At 43.7% G+C, this 24,054-nt stretch overlaps 1 protein-coding gene across 2 annotated transcripts in view; it reads left to right on the top strand.

The window, feature by feature from the left end:
* Nucleotides 1–24,054, top strand: part of MEGF6 (multiple EGF like domains 6) — a 238,803-nt gene that overhangs the window by 4,336 nt on the left and 210,413 nt on the right. For both annotated transcript variants that reach the window (XM_026659934.2, XM_026659935.2), the window contains exons 2-3: nucleotides 4,135–4,269; nucleotides 19,234–19,343. In XM_026659934.2, coding sequence (XP_026515719.1) covers nucleotides 4,135–4,269; nucleotides 19,234–19,343 — 245 coding nt within the window. The remainder of the gene's footprint in view (nucleotides 1–4,134; nucleotides 4,270–19,233; nucleotides 19,344–24,054) is intronic.

Raw genomic sequence — 24,054 nt, forward strand, 5'->3', positions numbered from 1 at the left:
CTAAAGTCAAGGAATAACACATCCACTGCTTTCCCCTCATCCACAGACCCAGTTATCTCCTCATAGAAGGCAATTAGGTTTGTCAGGCATGACTTGCCCTTGGTGAATCCATGCTGACTGTTCCTGATCACTTTCCTCTCCTCTAAGTGTAACTTTAGTGGGCTTCAGAGAAGAGGCAAACTGACCTGGATGGCTCTTCTCTTGCAAACCCTGGCACTCTTTTTGGCCAAAATCAGATGTCCAGTCAGTTTATAATAATATGAATGCATCCTCTTTTGGGGAAACTGGAGCCTGCCCTTGCAAAGCGGATAGCCCTAGTGATCTAATGCAGTGGTTTTTTCATTTGCAGACCCCTACAAAATTTCAAATGGAGGTGCTGATCCCTTTGGAAATCTTAGACATAGTCTGCGAACTCCCCTGCAGACCACAGGTTGTAAACCACTGTTGTATGGTAACAACAACCTTTCACGGACCCTTAGTCATAGGGTTGAGGACCACTGAAAAATGCATCGTTCATGTAAGAGTAACTACTGTTACTCTAATTCAGGAAAAGGGTCAGGGCAATGACTAGCTTTGGCTATGAATAAACCTACTGTTGCTTCAGATCCTTTTAATGAAAAAGGGGGCATGATAAAGGTCTATACTCTTTCTTACGATAAGAGAGCAAGGGAACATCAGTTTAAAACACACAAAAGTAACACATTTAAAATGGAGGAAAGTGAAAACAGATGCTCTACATAATGCATAATTGGCATGTGGAACCTACTGCCACAAGATGTTTCTGAAGTGAAGAGCTTAGCAGGATCTAAAAACAACATAAATGTTTATATGGATAATATGAATATACAGTTACAGAGAGAATAAAAATAATAGCGGATATAAACCATTAATTCCCACTGGAGTTAGAAAGAGATTTCTTCCGTAGGCGTTGCATTGTTGTCCGGTATGGAAGTTTTGGACCTTTACCTCTGAAGTATTTGGTGCTGAGCCCTGTAAGAGACTGGACTAGGTGTACCAGTGCTCTGATTCCATATCACCGTTCTTGTATTCCTAATTGTGGAGGAAACCTGATTGAAACGGGAGTTAAACAAAACAAAACAACCGCTTCAAAACAGAACAACACCCACCACCACCACCCAGAAATATTCAGAATAAAGAGAGTGCTTGTGTACAACTAGACTAATGTACAATTAAATCTTTTCAATGGTAAGAACCAGTTGGGACCCGTTAAGAGAATTCCTATCAGTCAGAAGTTGGGTGACAGTATTTACTTTAAAAGGTGGGAGCTGTACAGGATATAATACGTGACTTTAATTCCCATTGTAGAAAGCAGGGCAGGGAAGGGTGAGAGTGAACCAGAGCAGGACTTCTCAGTTTTTTTTCCTCCTGAGACCCACAAGTCACTCAGTGTTTACTCCTGTGACCCCAGATCATACAATTTTTGTACTGATATCCCTGAAGTATTTTCATTGTTTCATTGCTAAAACATAAAAAAATGTTGCAGTGCATAGTAATTTGTGACTTTTTAAATCTATATTCATTGTGCCATATGTGGTCAAAATTAGGTTAGGAACCCACTCTGCTGGCTTCACAGTCATTGTTTTGAAAATTGGTTATAATACAATCCTGTAGCTGGCCAGCAGGGGGTGCTACAAGAGGGGAGAGAGACCTATCTTTGGGCTCGTCTACACTAGGGGAGGGGATCGATCTAAGATACGCAGCTACGCTATTTGTGTAGCTGAAGTCGAAGTATCTTAGTTCGACTTACCTGTCCGTCCTCATGGCGGCAAGTCAACTGCCGCGGCTCCCCCGTCGACGCCGCCTACTTCTCCTGCCGAGGTGGAGTACGGGCGTCGATTTGGGGATCGATTACTATCCGTCAATCCGGCGGGTAGTGTAGACATGGCCTTTGTAAACAGGGTATGAAGTAACTCATTCCTAAAATGAGCTCAGGTTTAACCAGTCTGGCAAGCAAGAATGCCAAATACAGAATCAACATTTCTAAGAAAATGTTAAGAACACCAACACAAAACAAAAATCCTCTTTCTGAAATACGGAACTCCCACTGTAGCAGCCCTGTCGTGGCTGTAATACAGTAATGCAGCTGTAGCTTATTTATGGATCAGCAAACACATTCTCAGCTCTTCACTGTCCAAAACTTGTGATTTCAAAATATCTCTTATACTGGGGTAGGCAACCTATGGCACGCATGCCAAAGGTGGCACACGAGCTGATTTTCAGTGGCACTCACACTGCCCGGGTCCTGACCACTGGTCCGGGGGGCTCTGCATTTTAATTTAATTTTAAATGAAGCTTCTTAAACATTTAAAAAGTCTTATTTACTTTACATACAACAATAGTTTAGTTATATATTATAGACTTACAGAAAGAGACCTTCTAAAAACGTTCAAATGTATGACTGGCACACAAAACCTTAAATTAGAGTGAATAAATGAAGACTTGGCACACCACTTCTGACAGGTTGCCGACCCCTGTCTTATACTATTCATGATCAAGTTCGCAGTGGCAACTAACACTGACTTCCGAAAGGTTCTCCACTTTATTATGTATTGGGGGAAAATGCCTTTTTTACTACTTGGTAATAATTGCATAACCACCTCAATTTAGCCATTTTGCTAGTCAATGCTATTGTAGCTTCAATGAACAGCAGCATATAAAGTCTCTGTTTGATGAAGCAAAGGTTTGGTCTACTATGGCAAATCCCGTAAGCCTGTTTCTTTCCAGGAATCAACCCCAATCACTTCCTTTCAGTGGGAGGGCATTTTGGAAAATTTAAAATGAACTTAGCAACAAACAAACATTTTATTTTGTGTGGAGAGGCAAAAGCAAATAGAAATCAAATTGATTAGAAATTTTAAATTCTGGGCCTCTGATACTTGGAAAGAGATTACACAGCTTATTATTTATTAGCATTTGGAAAGCCAAAATATTTTAATCTTTTAATAATTTGGTTGCAAAGCACGAAGACAATGAAGTTTGCAGTACGCATGAGTTCTTGATATGTTTGCTCTGTTTCATCAGTTTTTGAAGCTGTTGATTAATTTTACGTGTTCCAAATGCTATAAAACAGGGGTGGGTAAACTTTTTGGCCCGTGGGCCACATCTGGGAATAGAAATTGTATGGCGACCCATGAATGCTCACCAAACTGGGGAGAGGGGTGAGGGCTGTAGTTGGGGGTGTGAGCTCTGCGGTGGGGTATGAAATGAGGAGTTCAGGGTCCGGGAGGGGGCTCCGGGCTGGGGCGGGGGAGTGGGGTGTGTGGCGGGGTGAGGGCTCCAGCTGGGGGTATGGGCTCTGGGGTGGGGTTGGGGATGAGGAGTTTGGGGTGTAGGAGGGTGCTCTGGGATTGAGGGGTTCAGAGGGCGGGAGGGGGATCAGGGCTGGGTAGGGGGTTGGGGTGGGGAAGAAGTGTAGGTTCCGGCTGGGGGTGCGGGCTCTGGGGTGGGGCTGGGGATGAGAGGTTTGGGGTGCAGGAGGGGGCGCTGGGCTGGGGTAGAGGCTCGGGGCGTGGGGAGAGGCTCAAGGATGCAGGCTCCGGATGGCACTTATCTCAAGCAGCTCCCGGAAGCACTGAACTCCTCATTTCATACCCCACCGCAGTCCGTACACCTTTACCATGTTGGAGGCTGATAATTAACTGATGGGGTGTGGTGAGATTTAACTGATCCATGAAGGCCTTTGGTCCTCCAGTGAGACACTCTTGAAGTGGAGGTGCTGGTGTTATTTTATTATATTATTTGTACTGAAGCTAGTGCCAAAAGTGGTGGGCTGCTCGGTAAATAGACTGTCTCACCATAAGCATATTAAACCAGTGCTCCGTGATCTGAACTGTCTCCCTGGGGGCTCCCAGAAGGAGTTTAAGGTGTTGGGTGATGTACAAGGCCCCAAAGGGCTTTGGACCTGCTTAGCTGAGAGGCTATGTCTCTTCCATTTCCTCCCGTGTAAATTAAATGAGTAGATAAATATTGTATAGAATATCTTGTGAGACTCTGTCTCAGAAAAAGCATAGCTTACCCACACCCTGTTCATTCTCAAGCTGTCAAAGCCCTGTCCTGGTTCACTCCAAGGTGGTGAGGGTAATATAAATATGTCTGCTTCTCTCCGTTCGACAGGCCAAACGTTTGTGCGGAGCAAGAGCTGGTGATAGTGGGGCACAGGCAGCCGTGTGTCCAAGCGTTCACTCGGATGGTCAAAGTGTGGAAACAGGGCTGTGGAGGACAGCTGTGGTGCACAGGCTATGAACGGAGGTAAGTGCTGCTTTCTGGTGCTTCTTTTCTCCCTTGTCGAATGAAAATAGATTGTTTCTTCTGAGGGGAAATGCTAACCACACTCGCTTTCCTTGAGCGTGTGTGTGTGTGCGTGCGTGCGTGTGCACGCGCAAGTATGTGCATGTATGGCAGCGAGAGAGAGACCCAAAGATGCATGCTACTAGACTGAAAGTTTGACTTCAAGTTTATTCATATTCTGGACTGGAGGAGGTGGGGATTGTTGTAAAGGTGAAAAGCCAGGCAGACCAGGCTGCCCTTCACCTTTCTACCTTCCTCGATTGACGAGCCACAGAATAGCATTGAAAGCGGCCTTAGAAGGGGCTTGGTGCAGTTATAATGAGTGCTGTAGGGAAGGGGGGGTATAAGTGGTGTATTCTAGTATACAAAGGGGAGTGGACAATACAGGTGCTCCCCTGCTCCCCCCTTCTGCTCAGAGGGGGAAGGAGTGGGCAATGCAAAGAATATAAAAGGTGCATTATAAAGTAACACGCCTAACAATAACAGCTAACAAAGTCACCGTCGACTTGGTATTAGGGCTCGCAGAAGGATCTGGCATTAAATTCAGTCACCAGTTTGGAGAATGCTAGTTACTACTGCGTATGTGCCTTGGCTATCTGATTTGTATTGATTTCAGGTTGCAGTTTTTATTAGGATAACATAAAGAATTCATGTAGTGGCTGACTCAAACCTACGAAGGGAGACATGTGCAGAGAAACATGTGGCTCAAAGCCACAGATTAGCCATCAATAGTGTAGCTATTTAATTACACCACGGTCTGGCTAGAAATAGGGGAATCCCAGAGGATTTTGTGAACCTTTGAACACAATCACGGGACAGGGACTGTGTGTTCCTATGTGTTTGCACAGCATCTAGTGCAATGGACCCTGATTCCAGCTGGTGTCTGTGGGTGCCAGCATAATACAACTATTATAACAATGCTCAACTTTGAGAATTTCAAATCCTTTAAGCATTTAGTGAGTAGAATGTAGATTCTTTGTTTGTTTTTGGAGCAGGGAAGCCACTGTATTTGTTTCCAGATATCTTAACCCATATTGCATCTGTTTGCCATGATCATACCATGTTAATTACATTAATTAAGTGCATCATCTGTATTATCCCAGCAGCTTTCAGCTGTGTTGGCTTCACAGCAGGAAGGTACAGATAAAGTCACTATAAAGTTTTAAAGCTCAGGGCTTCTCAAACTGATCACTTATTGTGAATTAAGTTTATTGTGTGTTAATAAACTGGTTGGAAAACAGAAATACATTTTTGCTGACAAAAAAAATTCTCTGTTAAAAAAACCCAGCAGGATTTAATCATGATTAGTTACTGGATGTGATTTGCCTGGCCTGCTCTGACCAGTTAGCACTGTGTCAGCAACTCAATTCTTCACATCCTGGTACATGTGGTAAAATTTTGCAATGTAGACAAGAACCTAATGGCACTGGTGCAGATTTTCCAGGCAACTTTTCAGTTACCAGGGCGCAACTTGCATGGGGTTCATGGAGAATTAAGTGAGCAGCACTTGTTCTCATTAACACACATTGTTCTCCTATTACATTGGGCTCTGTTTGCCAGTGTAATGTAGCTGAATTAACATTCAACCTGCTTTGCACGTTTTGGTGTTCATGGGGTTGGAGTGTACTGGCCACATTTTCAAATAGTGGTGGCAGAATTGCTCCCGTGAAAGCCCTCCTTTTGTATGCACAGTTTTTACAGGTGTAATGTAAGTGCCAGTGTCTGAAAACTTGGTCCTATGTGTAAGGCTTGTTTTGTATTGCAAGGTCGTCCCCTGCCCTAGCTCTGCCAGTGATATCAGCCTTGATAATCTGCTTCCCCAAGAAACACTTTTTCCCACGCTGCCCCTTACAAGTGGAAAAAGCTCCCAGTCAAAATCGGACCTTTCGGTCCTTTAATTCCTTTCTCAGAATTTGCCTGTTACTCGATACATGTAGGAAATTGCAAGCTGATTAAAAGCTAGGCAGGTGATGAGTTGTGGTTACAGTCTCTGACTGGTTAAGAACTGCCTGCATTCTGTGAGCTTTTAGGACCCTGTCTTCCTGAGCCTCCACCCAGTCCACTTGTTTGTCTCGCCCACCTGGTAAGGCTTGTTCTGTAGACTGTAAGCTCTTTGGGGCAGGGACTGGAATTTACTACATGTTTGTATGGCACCCATCCCAGTGGGGCCCCATGCTGATTGCCACCCCGCGATGATAATGTTTAGTAATAGCAAGGCTGTTTCGTGTGGATAGGATCATCTGAGACCCCTCTTATATTCTCCCCTCTTTACTCACATCCCACCTTGACACTTCAGTTGTGACCATCCTCCCGCCGGCTGAAGGGAGCTGGAGGTTGCTTCTTCCAGAGCCCGTTACCAGCATTTCATATGTAACAAGGGGTGCTCTCCTCACTGGAGTTGCTTGCACTGTGTCCACAGCCTTCCCAACCTCTGCCAACCTAGGGGGTCCCACATTAGTTTACCAGTTCCTCTCATAAGTATTTTAAGTGATGCCAAGTAAACAGTGAAGAGTAAGAACTCCTTGTGATTGTTAGTAGGAACTGACATATGTTAATATATCACAAAGTGTTACTTGGGCAATAGAACATGAATAAACATGTTACTTGGGCAATAGAACAGTGCAGAATAAATCCAGACTACCTTATTTTATAGAATATTGTAAACGTCGTTTTTCTTATTTATTGCTCTAGCAGCTATTAAGAAAAAAGTTTAATGCTGTGTAAAAATTCAATGTTTACTTTTCATATCCCATTCCCTGCCACCTGGTACCATGCTCTGCAATGCCAGCACTTTATAAGTCTCCTTTAATGTCTCTTCCACACATGAAAGAATTCCAGTACGAAAGCTGAAAGTGAAATGTTCATCTGCTAAAAAGCTCCAAATGACCTATACATATTCCAGAGGAAGGGGGAAGCAGTTATTCACGTGGATCTTTCGAAAGCTAGGCAAAGAGAAAGGAATGAGGTCCCGTCCCCCAACAGCTGTCCCAAGTTGTTCTCATTAAAATAGAAGTCCCAAACCTGCCCTCTTCCAAACTGCGCTGACCAAGGCAGCAGCCTCTTTTAAAGGGATTGAACCAGAAACACTGACATATAAAGACGATCGTGAAGAACTGGATGTCCATATGATGGTGAGTTCTGGAGAGAAACTGGGAGTCTTAAAGACTGAAGGGACATTTTATTTTCTGTAACCATCTGACAATGTGGGGTTATGTTCCTGGAACCAGATTCAGAGTGTTAACAGGGTCGCAGAAGTGATTCCCCCCTTCACCGGTTTCAGGTGCTGGCACCACAGACTCATCCTGGGGCCTTACAAGCTAGCTGAGTTCTTTCTGCTTCTCGCTTCACCAGGGATGTGTCAGAATGTATCTTACAGTTTTGTGGATGATGGTGGAGTCTGTTTCACTACCCTGATCTGTATTTGTTCCTATCTTGCTACTAAAGAACGGGAACAAAATCTTTCCTTTTGTAATTAAAATAAGCTTGTTTGATTTTTATACTATCCCTATCCCAAGACTTTACGCCCATGGGAAATCAGCAAAGAGCACATCACACAATAAATCTGATGAAACAATACTAACAAAACATTAAATGCTTCTCATCCCCCTACAAACACAAGCTCTGCCCTCCCTTCCCATTCACCCTCCACTAAACGTCTACATAAATAGAGAGGTCAACAAATTCAGACTCTGACAGACCAATGTGGGGAAGCGAGTTCCAGAGTCAAGGACTCTTCACACCAGGGCCGGCTCCAGGGTTTTGGCCGCCCCAAGCAGCCAAACAAACAAAAAAAAGCCCCGATCGGGATCTGCGGTGGCAATTCGGCGGAGGTCCTTCGCTCTGAGCAGGAGTGAGGGACCGTCCGCCGAATTGCCGCCAAACAGCTGGACGTGCCGTCCCTCTCCGAAGGGGCCGCCCCAAGCACCTGCTTGGTAAGTTAGTGCCTGGAGCCGGCCCTGCTTCACACTGAACCATCCTGCCCCCAGATCCTAACCAATCTAGGAACTGTGAGACTGAGTGTCCCAGCTGATCTCAACTGCCGTGGTTTAACAGGAGAGAGCCCAGTCTCTAAGAAACACATAACCCAAACCATTAAAGGGCTTTATAGATTAAACCAACACACAGAACTGCAGATCAGTGCTTTCTGTGGAGCACAGTTGTAATGTGCTCCATGTGGGAATCTACATTCTTCAATAGCTGAGTTTTCCACTTGATCTTTACTGTAGTTGTATCTAGGGCAGGGTGAAATTTTTCAGCTGAAACTATTTTTGCTGAAAAATGCAGATTTGGGCCTGTCAGACTGTTTTGTTTCAGGTCCAATGAAACCTTTCCTTGATCTGAAATGAACTTTTTTTCTTTTCAGGTTTCTAAATCAATTATCTGCACAGCTTTGGTTGTATCTGCAATGCAGTAATCCAGTCTGGTGCTGGACTGGGAGCAGATACGTTGTGGGAGAATCGTTTGGGGACCATGGACACATTTTAAACTGACAATACTAGGAATCAGTTTGAGCTGGATAACCCATGCTTTTTGGGGGGTTTAAGAATATTAATATATTCCCATTTTCTTTTAATCTCATCAGAGCAAAGACTGCTCAGTAATCAGAAGAATAATAGGATTGCCTGGAGCAGTTACTATATGAAAGTACAGAGAATCAACCCAAGCCATGAAAATTCAATTGAGGGACATGCTCTGATTTTTAACAGTGACAAAACTCTTCTCCTGATTCTAACGGAAAAAAGTTTTAGGCAGAGATTTAAGGACTGGCTCTGTTCCAGGATAGAACAGGTCTTGAAACTAAGACACTGACGCACATCCCTTTTACATTATATCAGTTTCCGTGCATGGGCCTTGACCATGTTAGATTCGGATTTTACTTCAAATTATGATTTGTTGGTTCTCCAGAGAGGCTGTTGTTTAAAAAAGATACAGTGCGGTACTCACGCTGCCTCTGAGATATGACTGTACAGTGGTCTGGGCTGAAGTGACTGATTCCTAGACAGTCAGATTGCCAGTGAATATGCTGACTCACATTTAGGTTTGTTTGTTGGCATAGTGGATATATGCACATTCACTGCGCACTGTTTCCTGGCCTAATTAGGGCCTAATATTAGTCTTTCAGAAATCAATGGCAAAAACGTCTCATTGACTTATGTGGGAGTAGGATTCTGGTCCTTAGTCATTGAAATGTTTAACGGGGGCTCATTGGCTTCTCTGGCTGTACAGAGCTAAACATCTGAACAGATAAAGGTCTACAGGCTGAAACTGCTTATGCTGCAGTTAGCGGTGGAGTGCTTCTAGGCTTGATTAAAGACTCACTAGGTAAAGTTCTATGGGCCATGTTATACAGGAGGTCAGACTAGATGATCATAATGGTCCCTTCTGGCTTTAGAATCTGTGAATCAGAGAATAACATGCTGCCATCCATGGGCTCCCTTCCAGCCGGCACTGGGCAATATGAATGTCAGATTTGCTGGACAAAGATTAAATTAGTGCAGGATGCTGTCAGCAGCTCAGCTGTGGTCTTCAGCTGCTGTTGGCTCTGTGATGTGGCGTTTGTTAACAGCAGATACGCATCAGTGATCATCTCTGTAACCTTGGAGCACCACTGAATGAGGCAGCATGCTAGGCTGTGGATGAAATGAGTGAGGAGCAATGGGCTGGCACTGCCAGAAGAGCTATCATGTCTGCTCTGAGAGGTGGTGGCTGTTGGCAGGGTCGGCTCCATAGTTTTTGCCGCCCCAAGCAAACAAGCCAAAAAAAAAAAAAAAAAAAAAAAGCTGCGATCGTGATCGGGAACTCTAACGCCGCCGCTTCATTCTTCGGCGGCAGTTCGGTGGCCGGTTCTTCCCTCTGACACAGACTGAGGGACCCACCGCCGAATTGCCACCGAAGAGCCGGACGTGCTGCCCCCTTCCAGGGGCCGCCCCAAGCACCTGATTGCTGGGCTGGTGCCTGGAGCCGGTCCTGGCTGTGGGGGAGATTCACAGTGATAACTGCTGTCATGAAGCAGATGACTTGATGCTTGCTTTGATGCACTATAGGGCTTCCTTAAAAATGGGTGACAGAGATAAGTAGGACCAAATTTAGCCCTGATATAAGCTGGTACAACTATACTCAAGTCAGGTGAATTACACTTGCCTGTATCAGGGCTGAAGTTGGCCTTTAGTAGTTGAAGTGCAGTGATCTGAACTGAAAGTGATGGCAGGTGTTTAGCTTCCTAGAATATCAGATAAGTAGCAGGTGAGCGTAATTTGGGAGCATAGAGGCTGTTGAAAGCTGGAGAAGTGGGTTGTGAAGGAAGGACACTGCAAATGCTGAATTCTGGATCTTTCCTTCTCTGGCTGCAGTCCTGGCTAAAGTAGGTCAAGGCCCTGCACAGACCTCTTTTGCGTTATATTGCTTTCTGCCCCCTTTTCTGTTTCCCCGTCCCCTTGAACAGTTATAAGCCTTTTTTATAAAGCCGCATCAGGAAACTAATTCTAAGGCGGTATCTTGGACTGGAGACAGCTTTTAAGTGTTGGGTTTAAGGAATTGCTCTTAACCTATAACTGTCAGTAATTATCTTGGCGATAATATCTATGTAATGGTAATAAAGCAGCAAACAAACCCTCTTATTTTCAGTCACAGAGTCTGTCTCTCTGACTGTGTTTGAGAGAGCACTTTGAAATGATAGGTGCCTTGTCTGCTCCTACTTCAAAGGTTGGCAGTTCTCCAGTCACAAATGTCTGCTTCAGGTCTCTAATGCATGTTTTTTGACATTGTAAATCAAGGAACTAAAAACAACATCATTTTCCATTGGGAACATCTGTCTACTGGTGAACAGAAGTTGCCTTGTACACAGGATGAAGGTAGAGGTTCAAGCTAACCATGTATTATTATTGCCTTTTTTGGTGGAAAACAATGATTCTGTGTATTTGTTTCAATTTGTTCTTGGTTTGGTTTATGCACTTTTTAGTGAATGTGGTGCTGGTGAAATGTGCTGACTTGGCAGCCCCATAGACCAAAGGTCTCTGTTTGTCCACAACAGACAGAGTGTAGGCAGCTGCAGCCTGATTCCCCATTCTGTCTGCCGAGGTACATCAGCCCTGAAGTGGACTGACCATTCCTAAGAGAAAGAGAGGGGTGCATTATCCAGGCCTATTCAGACCTTAGCTTCTGGATTAAGACTCCAAACAAGATTTGTGTGGATAGGGTTTTTTTGGAGTGGACCCCTGTCTGCTAGGAACTGAGCAGAGGCCCACCAAGATAACTTCATAGTTTGGTTAGCTAATTTACAGAGTTGCACAGACCCAGCTCTGAGAGCTGACTTGGAAAGAGACATCACCTTGTCTGAGGGTGGAAATCAGAGCCCTCAGAGGTGGCCAACTAGTGGGTTGGGGCAAATGGTGTTTCACAATTCCAGGGCTGATGACAGCTTGTATGTTCCAATGCTGGGATTTAGTTTCTGCCAAAAACCATGGGGCTGCCCCCATGTAACTGGGAGCAGAATTTACCTGTCGAATTTGAAAAATAAGTGATATAAAAGGAACTTTAAAAATCCTTTCATCAGGCTGTCTCTGCTGTTCTCTTCCCTCTGACCTTCCTGCTGGAAGTTTCCATTGCAGCAGCAATACATCCCATTAGAATGGCGATCTGATGCCAAACTCTCTTGTGCCGTGCAGCTGAAGTCACTGGAGTGCTCGGTTACGGCATCCATGTGAATGTTATGCAGCCTCCGTTTCACCCACTGGAGCTGCTCCAGTTGGACTGTGCTCCAACAACACTGGGTTCAGGAAACATATTAACAGGCTCAGGATCTGACACACAGAAGGCTGGTCTGAACTTGGCTGCAATTTATCTGAGTTAATGGACGTGACTAGGAAAATACAGCATCTGCTCTTCCCCTCCCAAGTGCTTCTGTGTAGTTTCACCTGCTTAATGACGAGCATCTGTCTGTAAGGCTGAGTTGAGAATAATTCAGTAAACATTAGTGGTAATTATCGATAACCCCTAATGTCCCTGTGAATGTTCTTGTGGCACTGCAGATACTGGTAAAGTCCTATCATTCGGAGCCTAAACGCATAGCAGGCCTGCTAAAATGGATGAATTTTGTGTGGGTCAGAGTCCACTAACAAATCCATTGTTTCATGTTTTTTTTCAGGCTTTTTCTGGGCGGGGTGGGGTGAGTAGCTGGGTGGGGCAATGGAGAGCTGAAGTTGCACCACAGTTACAATTACAATTGTCTATATATACAAACACATACATTCAAAACCATAACCTGTGTGCCTATCTCAGAGTGACTGTCCAGTGCATTACAAGCTTCCATAAAAGATCTTACTCAATGTACTCTTACAATAAAATAACACAGTGGGTTAATTGCTTATTTTTGAGGCTTTAAACCTTAATATATGGAGAGATACCTATTTCATAGAACTGGGACCCTGAAAGGTCATTGAGTCCAGCCCCCTGCCTTCACTAGCAGGACCAAGTACTGATTTTGCCCCAGATCCTTAAATGACACCCTCAAGGATTGAGCTCACAATCCTGGGTTTAGCAGGCTAATGCCCAAATCACTGAGCTATCCCCCCTTCTGTTCTCCCCTTGGGGTGTCTGGACACTGATTGTCCAAGAGTCCGTTGGGATTTTTTGGGGGGAGGGGCGTATTGCTGTAAGTGATAGTGATTGTTTTTATAAAATTTGTACGTGGGCCCAGATTATTGGGATTGCCACATTTTGTAAAACTAAATAATACTTTATGCTAGAAAATCTACTGTAGGGAACAGTCCTTCATTGTCCGGAGCATTAGTGGTGGTGGACTAGATTATCTAATAGGTCTTGTCCAACTACCACTTCTGTGTTTCTGTGGTCCTGCTGGTGTATTAATATGTGGGACCTCAAGACATGGTGGTTGCTGATTTAGAGTGTGAAGAATTGTTTTGTATTGGCTAAACTAAACATCCAAGGGGCTGTGTAGCTAGCTGCTCCTGGAAATGTAATATTTTCGGTACTATTTGTGTCTGTTTTAACAACAAAGAGTTTAGTTTGACACAGCCTTCAGTAATCACACGCTGATGCATGTATGCAGTGTACTCAAGGGTCTGCAAATGGATCTTTCATCAGCAGGACACGACAGTATTTTTCTAAGCTAGAGTTCCATTAGCTCTCGCTGTTCCGAATAACTCTGGGCCAGAAACTCTGAAAGAGAAAACAAAAGCTAAGATAAATAATCTCCTTTAACAGTTCTTTCCACACCTCCCTATTCCACCTTCCACTTTCTTTATACTTTGTGACAGCCATAGAGGCACCAGCAACTGGGACTGTGCAAAATGTTTGCATCACATTTTAAATCTACTTGAACTAAGCCTTGGGTTCAAGATTCAGTAAATGTGTTAACCTCGGGCTTGACTCATAAAGTTAATTGGAGATGGGCCGATGTTCACTCACAGCTCAACTAGACATTTAGAAATCTGTTGAGGGCAGAATGGAACCCAGGCTCTTTGCAGAATCTCCTGCATTATTAGGTTTTATTGATTGTAAAGGAGGGCAAGAAAAGAGACAGATTGACATTGGGTTGCTGCACTAGCTGGTGGCTTTGCTTTGCCATCAGAATGAATGCTTTTCATAGCCGTTCTCTCTTGACTGAGATTAATGGTTTGCTGCCAAGCTGATATTTTATCCCGTCTTGGGGAATGTTGATTGTTTTGGGTCCCATTAACTGTGTTTTTCCATTTCTTTCTGTGCAACATCTCTGGATGCTCTGTTAGGTAGCAAGAGTAGCTCTTCATCCTACCAGGGATAGCTCAGTGGTTTGAGCATTGGCCTACTAAACCCAGGGTTGTGAGTTCAATCCTTGAGGGGACTATTTAGGGATCTGGGGCAAAAATCTGTCAGGGACAGTACGTGGTCCTGCTGTGAAGGCAGGGGACTGGACTTAATGACCTTTCAAGGTCCCTTCCAGTTCTATGAGATAGGTATATCTCCATATAAAAAATACCAACTCATGAAGGAAGTTGGGCCAGTGCTCAGTGAAACAAAAAGATCAGAGAATCATTCAAATTAGGGATGCAAAAACACCTAAGTTATTGAGTCACCCCAGCAGGAGTGGAGAGTGGTTCGCAGAGCTGTGTTTTCTCCAGTCTAGTTTTCAGTGTCTGGATCAGTTGGAATATTTAGTGTTGTAGGATGTTATATTGGATCCCATTTTTCTTGGTAAAGTTTTGCATATGGTAGGACTTTTCCATAACTTCAACTCCTCTCCCGTAGTTCTTAGCCACTGTCATCTCCGTTCCACTGCTTCCATAGGTAGCCTGTCATAATATCTTAGAGAGTTTTAGGCTTGAGCACCGCTTCCTCCACTCCCCTTTGACCTAAGTAGGAGCTGCACATGAATGTCCAAGGGCAGAATACAGTCTATCAAGCTTTTCCTACTGTCCTTTGATTTTCCTTGGAGCAGCTTGCCTTCTGTGTATGAGTCTGTGCAGCCTAAAAGAAAAACACACTGTCTGTTGTAGTACAATCCAGCAATGTCTCCATGAATCTGCATGGGAAAAAGATCTTTTCCTGTCACCACAATGCATAGAAATGTTTGCGTTCCCCACTCATTGGTGGGTAATATTATTCATTTCTACACTGAATGCTTTTGGGTTTAGTTACATACCATACATACCCTGGCATTAACTTTGCACATTGTAATGCACATTACATTACATTAAAAGCAATATTTGTTTGGAACATAAGGCGTTGGGTGGTGGGACCAAGAGAACCAGATAGATTTCAGCCTGATTGCTAAATGTCTTTAGTGCCTGGAAGATTGTAAATTCCATTCTTAGCTGTATGTGGACGCAGGTTACTTCCTTCACAATTTGCTAGCAGCTTGTCCAAAAATGGGTAACTGCTTTTATTTTTGTCAGCTGTGAGGTCACATACTCATTGGCAATGAAGTGTAGTTGAAGATTTCCTTCATGGGAATTAATTGGGATAGTGCACCATTATTTAGTTTCTTTGTAGAGTCATGTAGACAAAGTCAAACAACCAGGATTAGTTAGGATAAATATTTTCAGTGGATGCATACAACACTTTCAGCTGTACCGAATATTTGTTGTTGTTGTTTGTCCATTGTGCTTTGGGTGAGCAGTTTCATGTTCTGCCAAAGTAGGATTTTTAAAAAAAGCTTCAAAAGTTTTATCTCTGTTTTGATTTTCAGATACACAGAGCAATAAATTTCCGGGGGAAAAAGTCACATTTATTGATGTTTTAACTCAACTTCTGTTCGCCAGACTGACATCCCACCCTGTAAGTCATGAGCAGAAGTCATTAAAAGATCTTCAGTTTCTGCCTTAGTACAATGTCTGTGGTAACAGAGCCCCATTCCTGCTCAGGGCCGTGGGCATTACCAAAAATAAGCATAATGATCCTACTGGGCCCTCAGAAGTACTGGAGCTTCAGCCGCTGCAAGAACTGTGGTGTGACTTAGCAGATAGAGCACAGGTTTGGAACTCAGCAGACATGGGTTCTATTACTGACTCTGCTACTAGCCTGCTGGGTGACTTCGGGCTAGTACTTCCCTCTGTGTGTGTCAGTTTTACCACCTGTGAAATGGGGATGATGTTACTGACCTCCTTTGTGAAGGGCTTTGAGATTGATGAGTTAGATGTCATTGTTATTTACCCAGTGCAACAGATTTGTGATGGCAGCTGGTGGGTTTTTTTTCAGGATTTGGTTGGGTGGGATATTGGGGTGGCTGTTAATTGGGAGCTGGGAAGGGTTTTAACAGATGGTGTTATGCAGGGGGCACATTAGATCAGGGCACTTGTCACTGGGGGCTTATCTTTCAGATTTGAGGGGTCATGGTGGTCCAGAATGGGAGGGAGTTCAATACAGATGCTGAGGAAGAAGTCTCCGAGAAGCCTGGGGTCTGATGGGGTCATGAATGGTGCTCACCCTTCAGGGGGGCCAGAGAGAATATGAGCTATATTTGGCTTTATAGTTTGTTATTGAGAAACATCTTGTGCCTGAAAATGTCCCAGATCCGACTCGCTGAGGATTAAATGTTCCATTCATCCCCAGAACATGTGACCCAGGAATTAGATCTGTGAGGATTGCACGGGCTCTTTCTGCCTTTTGGGTTGCCCTTCCAGAGAACACCCCTGTGTTTGGATTTGAGATAAATGTCTTCAACTCACCAGGGCCTGATGAAATGCATCCTAGAAAACTCAAGGAGCTGACTGAGGAGATATCTGAGCCATTAGCAATTATCTTTGAAAAGTCATGGAAGACAGGAGAGATTCCAGAAGACTGTCACTATATTTGCCCTTTTTCCAATCTATAAAAAGGGTTATTTCCCAGAGAATTACACACCAGTCAGCTTAACTTCTGTACCCGGAAAGATAATGGAGCAAATAATTAAGCAATCAATTTGCAAACATCTAGAAAATAATAAGGTGGTAAGTAACAGTCAGCATGGATTTGTCAAGAACAAATCATGTCAAACCAACCTCATAGCTTTCTTTGACAGGGTAACAAGCTTCATGGATGGGGGAAAGCAGTAGACGTGGTATATCTTGACTTTAGTAAAGCTTTTGATACTGTCTCGCATGACCTTTGAAATTAAAATTAATGGAGATATCCCATCTCCTAGAACTGGAAGGGACCTTGAAAGGTCATTGAGTCCAGCCCCCTGCCTTCACTAGCAGGACCAAGTACTGATTTTGCCCCAGATCCCCAAGTGGCCCCCCTCAAGGATTGAACTCACAACCCTGGGTTTAGCAGGCCAATGCTCAAACCACTGAGCTATCCCTCCCCCCCATAAACAAACTAGGGATATGCAACCTAGATGGAGCTACTATAAGGTGGGTGCATAACTGATTGGAAAACTGTTCCTGGAGAGTAGTTATCAGTGCTTCACAGTCATGCTGGAAGGGTATAACGAGTGGGGTTCTGCAGGGATCAGTTCTGGGTCCAGTTCTGTTCAATATCTTCATCAATGATTTAGATTATAAATGTATTCTCTATGCCATTAAGTTTGTGGATGATACCAAGCTGGGAGGGGTTGTAAGTGCTTTGGAGGATAGGATTATAATTCAGATGATCTGGACAAACTGGAAAAATGGTGTGAAGTAAATAGGATGAAATTCAATGGGGACAAATGCAAAGTGCTTCACTTAGGAAGGAACAATCCGTTGCACATACAATGACTGCCTAAGAAGGAGTACTGTGGAAAGGGATCTAGGGGTCATAGTGGACCACAAACTAAATATGTCAGCTGGTAACACTGTTGCAAAAATAAGCGAACATCATTCTGGGATGCATTAGCAGGAGTGTCATACGCAAGACATGAGATGTAATTCTTCCGCTCTACTCTGTGCTGATTAGGCCTCAACTGGAGTATTGTGTCCAGTTCTGGGTGCCACATTTCAGGAAGGATGTGGACAAATTGGAGAAAGTGCAGAGAAGAGCAACAAAAATGATTAAAGTTCTAGAAAACATGACCTATGGGGAAGATTGAAAAAATTGTGTTTGTTTAGTCTGGAAAAGAGAAGACTGAGAGCAGACATAACAGTTTTTAAGTAGATAAAAGGTTGTTACAAGGAGGAGGGAGAAGAATTGTTCTTCTTAACCTCTGAGAATAGGACAAGAAACAATGGGCTTAAATTGCAGCAAGGGAGGTTTAGGTTGGACATTAGGAAAAACGTCCTAACTGTCAGGGTGGTTAAGCACTGGAATAAATTGCCTAGGGAGGTTGTGGAATCTCCATCATTGGAGATTTTTAAGAGCAGTTTGGACAAACACCTGTCAGGGATGGTCTAGATAATACTTAGTCCTGCCATGAGTGCAGGGGACTGGAATAGATGACCTCTCGAGGTCCCTTCCAGTCCTATGATTCTATGATTCCAGTTCAGCCAGACCCTGAAATGCACCACACTGCCTAATTTGAATGTAAGATTAATAACCCCTCCGTTGGAGAGGAGCAGGTTCACTAGAAACTTGGCCCAGGATTGCTGTGAAGGTTTGCAGTCCTCAGGGACCCTTTGAAGAACCTGGGCTGGATGGTGGGTACTTTTACACAGAGCCCAGTACTGGGGACATGTGAAAAGCGGTGTTGCGTGTGGCACCCCATGCTCCTGGCACCCCTTTAGTGGCCATAGCTGTCAGACGTGAAGCCAGTTTTATTTTATATAAATAGGACAGTTCTGGAAGGGGCAAGGAGTGGCAGGAGCCCGAAGAAGATCTTGATGCATTTATGAATGGGATTATATAACTGTAGTGACTGCGATATCAGGGGACTAGACTTGATGAGTCAGTGCCTTCCAGTCCTATGTGCAGTGGTGTAGGGTTGAGTGTTAGTCATGGTTGCTAAGGGGGAGCAAGAGAATTGAGGAGACTGGAAACTTCCCCACAGCTCTGCCTGTGAGTAGCTTGTTGTTTAATTCACAACTGCATTAGGAGCCGTCTGTGCATGGAATAGCTTGACGTTTCCCGGTCGGATGCTAGCATGATTTTTTTTATTCCTTCATCATAAGCCAAATAGTTTTTGAGCTCTCACCAGCCCCTTGGTGTGACTCGCTCACCAGTACTAGATGAAATACCTGTGGTTTTTATAAATTGACTTTCCTTTGACAAACAGCAGTTTAAATTAGGGGGGAAGCGATCACACAAAACTGCAAAAGAATTAATGAAATACGCAACTTGGAAAAGAAGAGAAGTGCTAGGCTTGTTCTGGAGCCCACTCCCCCTGGGCTCTCTCCTCCCTGGTTAAAATGGATTGAAAAGCATTATGTTAAGATCCATGATTGTTGTTAGAATACGTGGAAAATATGCAAAGTATTTGAAATTAAATCCTTTTTATTTAGGTTCTACCGTCAGAATTGAATCTTCCGTGCACTCCCCTTTCCTACTAAATCCTCCTCCTCCAGGGGTTAATGGTGGTTGTGTTTTGTGTTTTAGAACAGCCTATTACACAGACTACAGGCAGGTGTACAGCATGGAATACCAGACTGTGTACAAGTGCTGCCCAGGATGGTCCCAGCTTGGAGGGGATGCTGGCTGTCTTTACTGTAAGTACCACTGCACACCAGTGAGGTTTTCTTCTCATTCCAATTGTCTTTGCATGCTTATTTCATGGCCTGTGCACTGGAGCAGATGCTATAAACCCCTGTCTTAGAAGAATACTTTCTTTTAATGGGAGGGAAAGTTTCTCTCTGGACTCCTGTGAAGTGGTGTGAGCCACTTTCTGTTTTGTATAGAACTTCCTCATTCTAACACCCAAAGATGTTCAGGGTCACATTATTCAGTTACCCAGTTGCCAAAAGCTACTAACATTTTAAAACATATCACAATCTGGTGATATAAACTGTCCCACTGGCAGAAGCTGCAGCAAGCTGTAATCTGAGTGGAGTTATCATTAAGCATAACATTAATTGCTGGTTATGTAAGTGAACATGCCAGTGATCGCTAATTTGCCCACAAATTCCTCTTGCTCCGCATTCTCTGGAGCTGTTTCTCACCTCTTCATTGTAGGAGGAGGCCTTGGAAATGAAGCTTTTGAACAAATGAAGCCCTTGAACCCTTCAGATACAAAAATGTGCTTCACTACTGTGTTTCAGGAGCCCTATGAGATTTGGCTGGAAATTGATGGACACTCAACTGTGTGTGCTTCCTGTTTTGTTTGCCCCTCCCTGCACTTATAAATGAGAGAGAGAGAGAGAGGTTCATTCATGAATTTACATATAAGGGGAAGTGTCTCTCAGACTATCTTGAAAAGGATCAAATGTGTCAAATGATTTTTGGTTCTATTTTAGGGTTTTTCGTGCTTGGAATTCAGCTGGCTGAACTTGCGGCTCTCCCTACCCCTTTCTTTTCGGCTGATCTCCCCTTATAAAGGACGTTGGGACTTCTTAAACTGCTGGCGTTAAGTACTGTCAGGACCTCGACAGAAGGTGTTAGCGTCACGTTCCCAGAACAGGAAGTTAACTGTCCAGTATGAATAAGCTGGGGTTGTGATATCTCTAGTGGTTTAGAGTGAGGGACTTGGAGTCAGGACTGCTGGGTTCTAGTCCCAGTTCTTCCACTGCTGTGCTTTGAGACTTTTGGCAAATCACTCTTTGCCTCAGTTTAACCATATGTAAAATGGGTATAAAAGTACCTACTTCACAAGTGTGTTGCAAGGCTCCTTTAATGGTTTTTAAAATGTATTAAAATCTCCTGATGGATCGTGCTCTGAAGGTGCAAAATATGATTATTATTTGCTGTGCTTTTATTATGGAACATGGTTGATTAAAATGGTATATTTGGATAGCTTGAAAAAAGGAAAATATTCTCTTGGATCTCACACCGATCTAGCCAAGCACATACATAGAAATAAAAGTCACTAGTGAGGGAGTATCATGTATATTCTTCATGATTAAATTATTAATTTCATGCTCAGTAACTGAATAAAATCATCAGCTCCTTTTTTAATTAGCATTGGGAGATGCATTTCCTACCAACGTCATTAAAATTTAGCTTTCATTAGAGGTGACAGGCCGGTGAACTAACAAAGGGGGTGCATGCTTGGCTGTCTTGGCATCAAAAGAATGAAAGCCAACAGTTTTCATATCCATTTTAAAAATGATTTTGATTGTAATTGACCTGGGGCGTTGGAAAATGTCTCCTACAGCTAGTCCTCTTTTGTTCTCCAGAGGGGCTTGCAGACCCCTTTTCTTGCACTTTGCTTCTTGAAGTGAGGTTGAAAGAGTAAGATGTGTCTAGCAAGGCAATTTTTATTTTTCTGATTTAAAGGATGATAATATAGGCGACTAAGCCCATTGCATCAAAGGAAACTCTGTGGCTACTTAATAACCCAATGGCAGCAGGCAGACAATACTCTCAGCTGAACTCAGAAAAGTGACTACTGTAATGAATTTCCTATAGAGGAAGTGAATAATTCTATCCAGGAAGGGAGCAAGAGGAAAGGAAAGAGAGCTGCCTAGAGAAACCTCTTAACTTGTCATCCCAACTATACGTACTGAAAGTCAAAGGTGTAGGAATAATCTCTAACTGCACTGGACTGTTTGTAGAAGAATTGATTCAGGGGATACTAAGCAGAGGGCATGGATGATGCTGGACTCTCATAAAGAATGAAGTATGTCTGGGCCTTCTGAAAACAAAGGCATTGGGCTATTTAAATATTCATCATGTGCCTGTTGCTGACATGATAGGAGAACAAATGCCATTTACTTCCTTATTATGCATAAGTCAATAGACCCTGTTGTTCCCTTTTAAGTCTTGTTTGTTTGGGTATTTTTGCTTATGATTCCTGGGAGGAACAAAGCTGGAAGTTTTTGCTTTGTGCCTGCAATGGATGCTGAAAAGCAGACTTCAAAGTCAATGATTTTCTCTTGCTTCCTGTACACTAGCCTTGAGATTTCAAGGGGGAGGGGGGGGGAGGAGGTGATTCAGGTAACCAGTTAAATTAATATTTTGGTGGGAAGGGGGGTAAATGTGAAAAAATAGGAGGCTTGTGGCTGCAACGCGCTCTACCTTACCATCCTGTTGTCTTGGTTAACTCTGCAATTCCACTCCTGCATCTCTGCTTTGGCTGTTTAAGTTCCTGACTCCCTATAACTCCAGCAATTCCACTGCTGGCTGTCTCTGTGTCTGGCTAACCCTGAGCGCTTAGAGTATCTTAGGATAATATTCCCTGTCACAGGCAGCTCGTTTATTTTATCTCCTTTTTAACAGCTCCCAGGGTCAGCTTGGTTAGTCCTGGGTGTCTCTGCAGGTGGAGCCAATATGGGCAGGAACTCAGGTTGAGTCCTGACTAAAGGAAAATGAGGCTGTTACTACTCCAGAAAAATAAAAAAAGAGGGAGATGCCAAATTGTTACCAGAAATTAAGGTGAGGGATGAACTTTGATTTGTGGATGACAAGAACAAGGACCTGTCTGATGCTTTAGAAAAGGAAGGCTTTCGTGAGGGTCGTTGCTGGCCCAAACCCACTTCAGTAGAAATTCTGGCAGAATTGGAGAATCTAGAATGCAAAAGGGCTGGCTTGATAATGTGGAGCTGTTGTTTAGTTTGTGGCAGAAGGGTTTCAGTTTCCGAAGTCAAAGGTTTTTTCACTGATCACATCTGGCATGGGCTCACATGGAAATGTGCACTGGGTTTCCAAGCGCCTTTCTGGATCTTACATTCAACCTTCTTTATTTTTTATCTTCAGTTTCTTTTGAGCTTAAAACTGTGTTTATACCCCTAGCAAAGTGAAAATATAGATGCTCCATCTCCTACGTTCCATATTCAATACGCCCATAGCATATTTCTAGCTTGTGAGGCTTTATATTGGTATTTAATGATATGGCACACACTGAGGTCCCAATAGTACTTCAAGGGAGAGCTGTGCTTTAACTGTGTTAGGAGACAGCTGTGTTGTAACCATGACTGCATTAGACAAGGACTATAGACTAGGTTTTTGGCCCCAGTTATAACATGGTTTGGTCCAGTCTGCGCTGTCTGGTCAAACTTTGTTAGAACCCGGTGCAGCAACAACAGAGTGCTTAAGACTGGTGGCTAACGTTGGCACACCACTGTCAACCACAATAGGAGAGAGCTGCTGTTGTTTATCCTAAATGTTCTATCAACCCACCATTCAACACTGCTCTGTGGGATGGCAAGTGACTTGTATCCAGGCTTTCTGCTTCAATCAGCAACATATTGTGATTGATGTATAAATCTGTTGTTCTTTCATGTATCAAAATATTCTGTCCTGAGGGTGCTCTGTAGCATCTCCAGCTTTTTGGCTTGCATGGGTGTAATTACTTTTTGCCCAGTCCCCCCGTTCTCTAGTGTGAACTTTTTGGTTTTTTTTGGTTCTTTGTTGAGACTTTTATGGATCCTGTAATCAGAAGGGGAGGGGTCAGGATGGAGAGAGGAAATGAATTGAATAAACTGTATGAATGAAGAACTACTTTGACAGAGAAGTGTGCCCAGTAACCTGTGAATTCTGCAAGATTTGCTGTGGAAACTACCTCATGTAACACTGAAGGCTCAGGGCCTGGTCCTCAGCTGGTGTCAATTGGTGTAGTTCTGTTGAAGTAATGGAGCTATGCCAAATTATTCTAGTTGAGTGTCTGTCCTCAGAGATGTAATAGATCTTGTTCCTGCTCCATGCAGACACGTGGGCAAGGCCATCAGTGGTAAAAATATAATTAGAACTGTTGGAGACTGTAAGGCAGAATCAAGCCAACAAGAAAATCTTTTTCTGTCTTCCGATTTGACTTAACATTTCTTCACCACAGTATGCTCGTTCCTCCAGGCATTTGAATGCTCCTTTACAAATCTCTTTGCTTACTTCTGCTCTTCTTGCTTTTGTGAGGCTAACCCCTCCATCTGTCTAAAAGCAGAAGCGCATGATGCTCTATTAACGTAACTTTGTTCTTATACTCCCTGTGTTCTTATATTTGTGCCTATAGCTTAGCCATGCCTGTAGTTTCCCTCTTTCATAGTCATGAGGTAGTATCTGATGTACGATAGGGTCTGCTAAATAATATTATGGGAGACCAAGGCCCCGGTATCTGCCTGGTTATTAACCCAACCCTGAAGAGTGTGCTTTCCCCAGGCAGGGCCGGCTCTAGGATTTTTGCCGCCGAAGGCAAAAACAATTTTGGCCGCCCCCCTCCCCCCCGTTTTTTAATTACCCCACCCCCGGTCCCGCCTCAACTCCGCCCCTTCCCTGCCTCCTCCCCCCAGGCTCTCAAGCCTAGGAGGGAGGGGGAGAAGCGGCGCCCGCACC

Source organism: Terrapene carolina, unplaced genomic scaffold (genome assembly GCF_002925995.2).
Source record: "Terrapene carolina triunguis isolate 2854851 unplaced genomic scaffold, T_m_triunguis-2.0 Scaffold714, whole genome shotgun sequence".
Lineage (NCBI taxonomy): Eukaryota > Metazoa > Chordata > Testudines > Emydidae > Terrapene > Terrapene triunguis.